Source organism: Leptosomus discolor, chromosome 1, assembly GCF_034619465.1.
Source record: "Leptosomus discolor isolate bLepDis1 chromosome 1, bLepDis1.hap2, whole genome shotgun sequence".
Classification (NCBI taxonomy): Eukaryota; Metazoa; Chordata; class Aves; order Leptosomiformes; family Leptosomidae; genus Leptosomus; species Leptosomus discolor.
Genome location: NC_141391.1, coordinates 44,574,425 through 44,587,497, shown reverse-complemented (window position 1 = coordinate 44,587,497; position 13,073 = coordinate 44,574,425). Strand labels below are relative to the sequence as shown.

At 43.9% G+C, this 13,073-nt stretch overlaps 1 protein-coding gene across 1 annotated transcript in view; it reads left to right on the top strand.

The window, feature by feature from the left end:
* Nucleotides 1-233: 233 nt before the first annotated feature.
* The window catches only part of DACH1 (dachshund family transcription factor 1), a 335,652-nt gene continuing 322,812 nt past the window's right edge, over nt 234-13,073 (top strand). The window contains exon 1 of the mRNA XM_086481990.1: nt 234-958. Coding sequence (XP_086338116.1) covers nt 234-958 — 725 coding nt within the window. The remainder of the gene's footprint in view (nt 959-13,073) is intronic.

Genomic DNA, 13,073 nt, shown 5'->3' with positions numbered 1-13,073 from the left:
CCACTTGCGGGACACTTTGTGCGTTTCTCTCTCTCACTCTGCCCCCTGCTCTCTCGCTCGCCGCAGCACCTGATCCGGGGTTATCCCCCCCCTTCTTCTCCCCCCTCCTCCCTTCTCTCCTTTTTTTTTTTTTTTGAACTATATATAATTTTTTTTAAATTTTCCCCTTTCCCCTGCGTGTGTGTGTGGGAACTTTCCCCCCTCCCCCTGCCCCCTCCGCCGTATATGTGACCATGGCCGTACCGGCTGCTTTGATCCCTCCGACCCAGCTGGTCCCCCCTCAGCCTCCGGTCTCAACTTCTGCCGCCTGCACCACCACCACCACCACCTCCTCGTCGGCCACCTCCTCTCCGTCTCCGTCCATCGCTCCCCCGCCGGCCGCTTCGGGGACAAACCTATTCCGGCCGGAGCCCATCGCAGCAGCGGCAGCAGCGGCGGCCACAGTCACCTCCACCACCAGCGGCGGCGGCGGTAACGGCAGCGGCGGCGGCAGCGGCGGCGGCAGCCCCAGCCTGGGCACCGGCGGCGGCGGCAGCAGCGGCGGCGGCGGCGGCAGCAGCGGCGGCACCTCCACTCCCAATGCCAGCGCGGCCAGCGGGGCCAGCAGCCTGCCCGGCAAGCCCGTGTACTCGACCCCGTCCCCGGTGGAGAACACCCCCCAGAATAACGAGTGCAAGATGGTGGATCTGAGGGGGGCCAAAGTGGCCTCCTTCACAGTGGAGGGCTGCGAGCTCATCTGCCTGCCCCAGGCTTTCGACCTCTTCCTGAAGCACTTGGTCGGGGGCTTGCACACGGTCTACACCAAGCTGAAGCGGCTGGAGATCACCCCCGTGGTCTGCAACGTGGAGCAGGTCCGCATCCTGAGGGGGCTGGGGGCCATCCAGCCCGGGGTCAACCGCTGCAAACTCATCTCCAGGAAGGATTTCGAGACCCTCTACAACGACTGCACCAACGCCAGGTAACCGCCGCAAGGCACACGCACACTCCGCGCCCCCCCCCCCCCTCCCCCCTTCGCCGCCGCCCTTGTCCCACCCCCGCGCGGTGCGGCCCGGGCGGCCGCTGCGCCGCTTCCCGCTGCCACCGCGCGGGCCCGGGAGGGCGGCCCGCGCCCTGCGGCCACATGCGCTCGCCCCCTCCCTCTCCCTCGCTGCGCCGGCAGCCAGCCGGCCGCCGGCTGCGGCGCTTCTTGGTGGGACGGAGAGAGAGAGAGGAGAAGGGGTGCTTCTGTCCCCCTCCCTGCGTGCGTGCAAGTGTCGCCCTGTCATTGTCCCCTTCTCTTCCCCCGGCCGAGGCGTGCTGGGGGCTCGGGGCGGCCACGGGCAGCGCCGCGCGCTGCTTACGCTAGGGGCCGAGGGCCGGCGAGAGTGAGAAGGGGGTAGCGGGGCCAAAAAGTGCTTTCTGACCGACCACTCTCCTCAAGCTTGTCCCTGGGTGTATTCTTAAAACGGGCCGCCCTGAGAAAAAAGCTGCCCGAAGGGTGCACAGGAGTGGGCGGGGAGCGGTCCTGGGAGGCGGGCGGGGGGCGCGACACAGAGGCACCCGGGTTTCGCGTAAATGGGATGGGGCGCGGAGCCTGCCCCCCGGGCCGAGGGCCATGTCCGGGGTGGATGGAGGCCACTTGGCCATCAGCTGCTGTCATATATCCGAAGGGGCACGTGCAGTTTTTGTATAGGTCTATGAAGCAGTTGCCACATGGCGAACGGGTGTGTGTGTGTGTCTGTCTGTGGAGGGCGGGCGGGAAGACGGCGAGGAGGAGGAGGTGGTGGTGGTGGTGGCCGGCGGCTGCTTTGCTTTGGGGTGGCGGGGAGAGGTGCCAGGCGGCCGGGCTGGCCTGCTCCCCCGGGGAGGGGGGTCGGTCCCCGAGGAGCAGGTGCGAGCAGTTCCTGGCCCCCGACAGCCGGGGAGGAGGCGACGGGGGCGGTGGGATCGCGGAAGGGGTTTGGCAGGGCTGAATCCTGTTACCGCGCAGAATAACGCGGGCGCGGTGGCAGGGATGGCGCCGGGGGCGGGAGGGCAGCTCTCCTGTTGCGGGCGCTGCGCGGGTACTGCCGCGCTCCGCTGCCCGCTCCCCCCGCGGGCCGGGGGGGCCCGTGCAGGAGAGGTAAAGCCCCAAACTTGGCACGACCGGGGAGGGGTGCTGGGGCGGGGGAGTGTGTGGGGGGGAGAAGCTCGCAAAAGAGGAAATTCCTGCTGCAATAGCAGCGTGCTCTGCAACTGAGGGCAAAAGCGTGGGGCTGTTATCTCTCAATCTGCAGGTTACAGGGCTGAATCTGCTTGATAAGGAGAAGGGATCGCATAACTGCCGTGACCCCGAGATCAGAGCGGTCGCAAGCGCCTCCGGTTCCCGGGGGCTCCCCCTGCCTCGGGCGGGGGGCTGCGGGGCTGCCGCGCTGGAGGGTCTGCGGGACCTGCACCGGGAGCGGGGGCTCGCCGCGGGGGAGGTCGTAGGCAGAGTCCCGGTGCTGCTTTCAGTACACGCAAATAAACAGACCGGGCTTGTTTCACTTTCCTATTGTCAGATTTCAAGGTGCAGGAGCAGCCAACACGTGGGGATTTAACCCCGTGCGGTGCCGCGCTCCTTCCCTTCCCTAATGGCGGGGGGGGTGTGACATTCCCTCCTTCCCCCTGCCCGAGGCAGCCGAGGGTAGTTGGGGCTCATTAGCATAGAGCAAGGCGAAGCCGAGCGCTTACTCCGCAGTAGCTGCTTCTGGATGGATGGTTGAAGTTCCTGAATATTCAGGGCAGCAGGACAAAACAGCCTGGAATAACTTCCAAGCGCTGACATAACTGTAGCTGCTCGGGTAACTCTGCTGTTGTTTCATGTGGAATCAACATGAATATTAATAGCTGCTCTTAGAAGATTTTTTTTTTTATTTTTTTTTTTTTTGTGTGTCATGTAACTTGTAATAACTCTGTGCGAGTTCCAAGATTTGGTCCTTAAAATAAACCGATGGAAGTTTTATTTTGCCCTGGTCATTCTGTGTGAATTGTAATTTGAACAAGTGAAATTAAAAAACAGATAAACTTTTTTTTGGGGGATGGGGGGGGCAAGCTGCGGGGACACCAATTCCTGGACTTGGCAGGGCTATAAAAGGGTTTGGCAGCCTGGTTGTAACATGGGTTGATTATGTCAACAGCACAGAATCGGCTGTCTTTCAGCTGTTTCTGAGGTCTGCTGTGTTACCATCCAGCGTAGTAGAAATTACAGTAGTGGGTTCAGAAGTGGATAGGATTTGACCCTTAAAAAGCATAATTGTAGTAGACTTCTTTATACATCCATTAAGCAAATAACTTAATGGAAAGGATATACAATAGGTATGCAAAATGTATTATTACAGTATAGACGAATAAAGCAAAGTGGGTCAGTGAGTTCTGGTCAAAATGGATTATATCATCAGAAGATAAATCTGTATTTACTTTCTGTGTTTCCCCTCCAATACATTTCATTCAGATTCTTCTTTCCTTACAAATTAATTATTTTTAATTATTTCTGACGTTACAGTAATTACGCAGGATATTTTGATCTACTCGGTTTTGTGATTTAAGCGACCTTTCCAGACTCTCAGTTACTGCATACTTTAGCTGGGTGATGTCTTTGTATCCTGGGTGGACACTTAACTGTTGAGATGGAAGCTGTAAGAGCCAACTCCATCCTCGCGGCTAAATTGTTATACTCATCAGATTCAAAAATTTTGAACCAGCATCTTATCAGTGTTATATTTGTTTCGTAATCAGCTGATGCACTTGAATACACTAATCCCTTTTTGGAAAGCTTCATCAAGGTTAATATGTTATTTAATCAAAAAAGGCATCCAAATAAAGCCATTACTTTGTTGTTCTTTAAATGGATTGAATCGTTAGTTGCCAGTTGCTGTGGAAATAATTTGTAATAACTTATTTTGAGATGGAAAAGTTTTAGATGTGTTTCACCAAAATGATACATTTTAACTGTGATATTGCTATTTAAAAAAATCAATAAAACAAAAATCAATAAAACACCAAGGGATTTTCTGTTGAATGCTTAATGTGGAGGTCTGTAAAGTGAATTGGTTTCTGTGTTTATTTGTGATACTACTAATAATAACATGATACTAAAGGACCTTTTTCTAAATTAGGCTTCTGTATCAGTTCACTGGAAAAATAAGCTTCCGTTATAGAAGATGACTTTTCTTTTCTGGTTATACTGACCTTTGCTTTTATTTTCCTCATAAAAAGCACTGGTCGCCAAACAGAAATCCAGGAAATAGCAAACTGTGCATTTAGCTTGCATTCTGATTAAACGGTTTGACATTAATGGGATGCTAGAAAGCCATATGCCAAACAAGTAGGGGAAGGATAACGGCAAAACATGGAAAATATTTAAAGCTACGAGATGCCAATTGAGTGAGGGTTCTTGAACATGTGCGTGAAAGAGAGTAGCGAACTGTGCACTGGATGTCACCTGCCTAGGATTAATGACCTGGAAGATATTGATCCCAGATTGTTTCTGGTCTCTTGTGTTTTGAGCACTTGTTGTGGAATTTTGCCATGCTGGGTCCCTTCGTGGAGTTTTCCCATAGACTCAGGCTGCCTTTGGATCGTGCCCACCCGAGTAAAGATTAAAAGCGTGCGCCTTCTTCTGACCTCCCTCCTGTGGCCAGGATATGTTAATCTTTTCTGACATTTGAAGATGATTTTGAATGAGTTCATTGACATTCATACTTAAAGCGGGGAATTGTTTGCACTGTTTGGAAGCTATTTACAAATTTGGGAAAGCAACCTAATTGATTTTTGAGTATAAAGGGGAAAGATGCCGAACATGAAACAATTCTCTTCAAAGCCTGTCTTACATGGCAGTTACTCAGTCTCTCTTTGCTAGCTTCTGCTCCTCTCAAATTATCTGGACCTAGCATGTTCTTGTTTACTGAATACTGCATGCTTGCATCGCTTTTTCTGTTTGTATTAATTAAAGGAGTATCTCACCCAGATACGTTGGCACAGATCATAGAGATTTTAAATGAACAGGTCAGCAAGTGCAGCTGGAAGGAATGTCAAATGTATAGTATCTGTGGTGTATATTGATGACCTTCCTTCTTGCCACAGATTACTAAAATATAATGAGCAGAAATATGATAGGTTTTACAAGCAAAGACGACTTCTGGAAGGCCAGAGGATAAATTGTAGTAACTATAAAGAAGGAGTAAAAGGTTTGGAGATGGCTTCCTCGGACTTAAAAAAACCCTGAAAGGCTCCAGCCACCCACAATAACAGAACTTTAATATCCATTTTATGGTATTTATTTATTGGTAAATATTATAAATTAGAAGCTGAGATCTTTGGACCATACTTACTAGAACAGAACAGACTGTTTATCCCTTTAATCTGATACTCAGTCCCTGGCAGCAGCCCAGTATCTGATACTTGAGGAAGGGAACACTCCTCCCGCTGAATGTTCGTCGCCCATCGTGCCGTGCTGCCGGTGCTGTCCCTGTGCAGGGATGCCAGGGGCTGCTGGGCATGGGCAGGGGGACATTCTTCTTGATTGCTTCACATGCTCAAGCATGTGAAGCAATGTGAGCTTTTCCTCAAGCATACAGTTTGATTAACTCCCCCTTTATCTTATAGCTGTGAATAGCGGTGAAGTTCTGTGGTGCTTCTGTTATTTTTTTAGAGATCCTTTACCGGTAGCTGTAGTTTATACAAAAACGCAGAGTTTTGTTGCCAGTTTTGTATCAACTGTACTTTTGAGACTGGGCTATGTGAAAGCACGAGCAAAGAGCGTTGTTGTTTCCACAAACCACTGCTATGTCTGTTCGGGAGCTCAGTTCGACTTGAGGCCTCCGCTCCCCTTGCGGGGCTGCAGGCCGGAGGCCTGGGGCTGCTGGTCCCCTCTGGGGTCCGGGGAGAGGGCGCCCCGCAGCCTGCCCCCTATGGGCCACAGCTTGGGGGGCTGCCGCGCCCCCACCTGCCACCTTCTCCTCAGCGCCGTAAACCCAAATGCACTGGAAGTAATCTTATTTACGACTTCTCTGCCTCTTATTTTGTAATCTGGAGTGTGTTCCAAATGTTTGTTGGAAACGATAATTTTGTTTGACTGCCATTTAGTATTTCTTCTGTTTTCTCCTGTTACCAGATCGTTCTAGACGTCTGTTTTTGCCTATCACTGTGATTCATCATCTAAAGTGAATTGCATATGAAGCAGAGAATTGTCGTACACTGGATTGAATTTTAATATTTTCCTTTTGAACCCTATCATAGATATATTGAATTATTACTGCAGTCTCTGCTGGCCTGGTATAGGTAAATCTCTCTCAGTGTTGGCGGTGTTGCCTCTTCATGGAGGAGCATTACAAGTTTAGCTGTAAAAATTTATTTCTGGCTGCAGAATAGCACAGGGAGTAGTCAGAAAGTACTGAGTTTTAGCAAAATTGTATGATCCAGCAAACCAAGAGTACGAAACGACCATGATGCCTGTCTGGTTTTAAGCAACAGGACTGGATTTAGATCCTCTTTATTCCTTTATAAGTTAAATATGTTTTGTTTAAAAAATAACGTTTGGGGCATCTGCTTTACATTATGAGTTAATTCCATTCATTGTTTTAAAATAGTTATTAACCTTTTGCAAATTATGTACTTGCACATGAACAGTAATTTTTTCAATAATCTTTAAATGTACATACTGTAACAGCGCCATAATGTGGACTGACATAATATGAATTGACAGTAAATTTTTAGTTGCCTAAATACGTATTTAAATGATAGAGCTGAAGAGTCATCTGCAAAAAGCTATTATGATCCAGAGAGTTAATTCATACACAGATAATTTCTCCAGCATGCATTAAGGAAGAATTTTTCTTTTTCCATTATCATTTAAATTATTTTCAAAAATCTTGAAACATAAACCAAAAATCTTTATATTTAGAATCAAGGTGTGTCTGACTTGAAATGGTAAGATCCAGGTTGCTTCAAGAAGTAACTTTAACCCACTGTGTTCTGCTTATTTATCTGATACAGTGCACAGCTGGGGGTATCTCCTAACAAGTGCTGATGTTTCATTTCATAAGCAGTGCAGAATATTGAAGTATAATCTATTAAATATGCAATTTTAGCATTAACTGTGACTGTGAACTGTTTTAAACTTTTTTTCTTTAATGGAAGAAAAAGAAAAAAGGGTAGTAGTATATTTTTCCATAGCATAAAGTAGAAAAATGCCGTCATTGAATTTCGTGAGAGGGAGGATCACCTTTTGACCAGACAGTTACGTACAAATTTGGGATTCTTTACTCTAAATCGCTGATAGCGATAAGCTGGGAAACTATACTGGGGAAGGATAGCTCTGTAAATACCAAATACTTGCATTCTCTCCTGTGAATTTCCATACGTCTCTTTTAGAGATGGGGTATTGGAGTGAAAGGACCCTGAATGGCAGTTCAGGATACATTCACCAAAACTAATGAAACTGCTTGCCTGAGTTGTGATTGAGGAAATGGATCACAAAATGTATTTCAGTTCACATTGCTTTAAATAATGTTTTGTGATAATTGCATTTAGAGTCAACATCCTCCTGCGGCAGGTGTATGAATATGTACAATACAATTTACAGAACTGTATGGAAAGATCTTGTAAATCATGTGCGTCCAAACAGTTTATTAGGAATAAACAGAATTTCTAAAATAGTATAAAGCTGCTTTTTAATATTCTTACTATTATGCTTTTGTTGTAATAAAAAAGTGTGAAGTTTTTATTGTGCACCCCTGAGAATACTCGTGTGGGTAACACCTACATAACTTTCTGTTCATTGTTCTGTTTAAACATACCCTGTTCACTCCAAAACTAATTTACTGTAGATATTTTGTTTGCATCCCATGTACTTTGCATCTTCCTCGTGAAGAAGAAAGTTGTTTCAGTATAAAAAAAAGAAATACGTTTTTTGTCACAAATATAAAACAGTGGGATTTTATGTCCATTGGAAGGCTGAAATTAGCTATAGTTGAGAAACAGTGGAGCAGGTGCAATTAAAATTTCCTGGTGCATCTTGCCACAGTAACTGGATGTTCTTTTTCCATTAAAATAAAAGGATGTTTTGGACATGAAGTTTTATTCATCCTTAGAATTTATAGCATTATTCTCTAAGTTAACCAAATGGCTAAATTCTACCTAAATTCCTTTCAACCCCAAAAAAGCTTGAGTTCAAGCAAAGCTTTCAGACTAGTTTTCTTATTCACATTATACTTCTATGTGATACTAAAAAATCCTGAAAAAAATGTACCTTAACTATTAAAACATGTAATTTTTATGTTTGTTCCTTAGATTGTATGACTAACTGAGAGGGCCATACATAGGTGTGCATATAGCCTACCTGACTGACAAAATAACAGCGTTACATACTAGAATTGGATGGGGGTGGGGAGAAGGGGGAAGAAGGGGAGTATGTGGGACTGCTGCAAACATTTTAGCGTAATTGACAGCTAAAATATATTTGTAACATTATGATGTCATGAATGAAGTCCATAGCAGAATAACGTTCATGTTAGAGCACTTGTTAATGCGACTGTACTGAAAACAGGTAATAGGTGTTTTACATTTGGACCAAAAGCTGTTGTTCAGGCCACGTCTGTCAGTGTATGCTTGCATTTGCAAGTTGCTGTATGACAAATTATTTTTAAATCTTAATTTTGGGAAATGCTTTGCTTTTTCATCTTTCATAAAACAATTGCAAAGTATCAAAAAGAAAGTAGTTTCATAAACTATAAAGACAACAGGCAATATATAAATATATATTTTATTACTATTAATTACATATTTTATAACCTTGATTTCATGTTGTTCTCATACTCACTAATGAATTATTATTTTTTTTAATAAAGAGCTAGATCATGATTGCATGTATGGGACAGAAAAAAGCTGCTTTCAGGTTACAGATGCTGTATTTTTAAAGAGAAGAACAAACAATGCATTACATTTTTATCGGTGATAAAGCTAGTCAGGGCTTATTAATAGTTTGAGCATTCTTTAAAAACATTACTATTATTTTTGAGTAATACTTTTCCAAATGTAAAAATATAAACTTAAAATTTTAATTGAACACCAGCGTTATCTGTCTTTACGAAGCATTTAATTTGTTTCCAGTCCCCTGGTCTGCTGTGAAAACCTTTCTTTGTTGGAGAAGGTCACCTGTAGGACTTAGGTATTTATGTTAAAATAAAAATGCTGTGGTTTTAAACCATATGCTTAACTTTAAGAATGTGGATAGTCCTGTTGCTTTCAATAGCCTACATACATCTTTTAAACCAAGCATATGTAAAATATATTTGGAAGTGCTATAAAAGAATCAGTTGACATCTTTCATAGGAAGCTGTCTTGCTGTATACTTTTTTGCATTTGTAGGGACAGTTTGAAAGCATTGGAAAAAATGCTTTAGATTTAGTGTCCTGTAAATTAACACTTGTTGCATAAAGTGGATTCATGATGCATTTTTTAATGTTTTGTGAGTATTGTCTTCTTTCGTATTAATTAATTTTAGAAAATCAGGGCAACGTCTTGACAGGAATGAGTATCAGAATTTGGTATGACCCATGGCTTCATACCCCCTGCTGGGATTTTTTGTATTAATTTTTGTAGCACAGAAGCAGCCTAGCGCTTTTTGAAGGCAATGGGCACTTCCAAGATGTGTGCCATAGCTGTCACTTTTCACATTTTAGTTCTGATACTCACTGATAGTTTGGTGGGAAGGAAGTGAAACCATTTTCCAATTGTTTTCTGTTTCCTTAAATTTCTGCTTAAAAGCTAAAAAAAGGTGTGTGTGGGGGGGGAAGGAAAATACCTCAGGTGGTATTAAGTGTACAATAAGGACTCATACAAATGAAAAGTCATATGTTCTCTTTTTAAAAAAAATACCTCTCTCTTGGCCTGTTAGAACAGTTCTTACAATGCAGATGTTATGTAGGACTTTGTTATTCCTGTATGTCTGTAATTACCACCAAGGACCGATGCCACGATTCTGTTGCAAATTTTGTTGTATATTGTTCTAATTCAAAGCAGGATCAGTTGTTGTTTGTTTTGTTTGTTTGGGTTCTTTTTGTGAAAGTGATACTCATAGCTTTTAACAAGCCAGGTTAAAAAATAAACATGAAATGTTAATAAATTATTTTGTCTTACATTATTGGGTGTTATTAGATGGCTTATGATTCTACTGATTCCCTTCAAAATTCATTTTCTGATGAATTATCATGTTAAAAATAAAAGTAGTAGTAGAAGACAAAGCTCCTGCTACAGTAACTTATGGTTTAAAGTACAGCTATGTACAAAACACATTTTTGAGAAGCTATGAGGAAAATGTATTAGAAATAGTACTTTAACTGCATATAACTGTTTTAGGAGTGCACATGCAAATTGTGTAAGGATGGACTCATAACATTTCCTGGGAAGGGCATCAATGAGGTTTTTAGTCAAGATGTTTGGGTATAGCCACAGCTGTTGGATTGGCTTGAGGCCACCTCAAGGTACAACAGGTGGGATATGGCTAAGAATTAATAAACTTTCAGCAGATTTTACCATTCAGAGCTTCTCTGGCATCATCCCGATAGAGTGGTGGAATTTATCTACAGAAGAAGCAGCCCACCTCCATAGTATGTAGATCTCAAGTTTACACACTGAGAAAGTAATTTGCTTAAAGACCCTGAATTTCTTTGTCAGTTATCCTTTCTCTGCTCTTTGAATCTGTTGTTAAAAGCTCCCCCGGTGTCTGTCCCTGTGGGGAGGTTCCTGCAGAGACCAGTCTGCCTGTGGACTGAGTTGGGGCAGACTTTGGTGCCTCCAGGCCTCTGGCCTGCATATGGACTGAGGCACATGCCTTAGAAGATGTTTGCCTGGAGCTGGCCAATACACCCTTTAGATAGGCTGGGGAAGCTTCAGCAGACCCAGAAGGAAGGAGTGTGGTCCCATGCAGGTGGGTTTCTGTTTCTCAGTTGAGTGGTCAGACTCAACCCATAATCATTCTGGCCTCCTTGCAATGAAGTTCAGATTCTAGTACACAGTGCATGGGAGATGATGTTAAACACTGTAATTTCAGGTTGTTCCTGAAGGAATGGAGCCTCCAAGGTGTTTAGCTCTCTGCTGCTGAGCCTTTGCTGATGTGGGTCTGCCAAATGCAGGTTTCATCTTTTCTGGTGACCCCTTCTATGATTTTGTCTCTTTGTGTCTTATTTGATGTGTTTTATTACTTAAATTAGGATAATAAAATGACATAATGAGAGGTAATAAAATAAGTTATGAAATGCATTGTGAAGCATACATGTATTCACAAATACTCCAAAGTATAACTACATGAGTAAAACATTTTGACATTAAAGGAGAAGGATGTCGTCAGTTAAAACTGTTGGCATTGTTATGTGGTAAGGTCATCTGCTCTCTTATTTGTTGTGCCAGCTGATGAAAGAAAAATATTTATTTTTTTAGAGGTGAACTCAGGCTTTTTCATCAGCTTAAATGAAAAGAGCCGACTAGTTCTAAATACTGTTTTGTGAAATTGTGTTTCACCCCTGTAAGTGGTTTTCTGTATGGAAGGTGTGCTGTAATCGGGACGGGTCTATCTTTTCAGCTTGACTGATCGTTTCCTTTCACAAATCCAGAACACATGCAGATTTGAACTTGTAGCCAGGAAAAAGTGCTGCCATGCTTCAAATTGCCAAAGGACCTCAAGGGACAGAAACTTGACCTGGTTTTATGAAACCATAGAATTACATTTATACAAGTTACCCCATGGGAAAGGAATGAACTGATCCCAATTCATTTCTAAATACTGGGGCCTTATGGGTCACATTTGAATTCTCTCCTACACCTGTTTTTCTACTAAATTTTTCTGAGGACATTTTTAGAAACTTTACATTAGGTATGGGTCATGTGCCTAATATTTAACAGTTCAGTGTTCTAATTCTTTAAAATGTCTAATGGTTTCTCAATATAATTAAGCTGCAAAAAGTTTAAATTATAGAATTTGTTCGATGTGCTAATCCTTGAACTGTGAACTCTCCTCTGGGTTTAGTAACTTAGGCTTCGTTTTCCTGCATGTGAAATGCAAACATAGGGGCAGTGACTGTAGTCTGTACATGTTGTATGGGCTGTAGAGAAGAGAGTGACTCTGCATATGGGTCATTAGGCTGCTCACCTGGAACGTGGGCCACGGTGGCTAAGGGTTCAAAAAGTGTTACCCAGTGCGACAGTTTACATGAAGACATGAGACTCGTTTCTTCTTTCCTCCAAAATGACTTTTCTCCTTCCCTCAGTTAGACTAAAAATTTGGGATTTGGGAAGTCTGGGTTCAGACCTCCTCTTGGAATCAATGAAAGTAATGAGCAAGTGCTACCATGGCTTTCCTCTTTCAGTACTTTGGTTTGAGCTAGAAGCCTAAATACCCTAGGGTGAGGGCTTACCCCTCTCTGGTGAGATGGTATGGTACTTAGGGTGTCCGAGTGTTTCTGCCAGCGTAGTGCCGGGTTGGAGTATGCTGAGCTATGTTGATACAGTGGGCCCTAAGGACAGGGAAGGCTTCCTTAGTTCACTTGAATATCTGCAACTATATGCTTATGGAGTTACATTAAAATTAGAATTAGCTTGCATTTTGATTTATTTAACAAACTAAGTGAGTGCTCTGTTCAGCTTAAGTTTGCCTCAGCAATTCCTATCCCACAGAGGCTCTGCAAACCTTCCAGGCTTTGCTTCCGCCTTCTCGTGGAAACCATTTCCTATTCTCAGGCAATCTTTCCCATCCTTGAAAGACATTTTCAGTGCTGAAATTGGCATTAAGTGCCTGCATAAGTCTACCTGTTTCTAGTGAATGAGTGACAGATTTGGATACTGCTACTCTAGTATAGATTGCTTTTCTCTTTGTGCACCATCTTAACACTTTAGATTGACTAAACAGCTCAGCTGATGATCTCTGGCTGGAGACCTTCTACTCTGCAACGTGGATGTGGCAGAGGAGGCTTTTGTATGGAATTACTGCTCCTACTGTCACCTAGTCCCGAGTTTGTGGTCACTTTTTTGGCTTGGGCAAAAAGGATTGGAAGGTGAGAAATAGCAATAACAGTCTTATC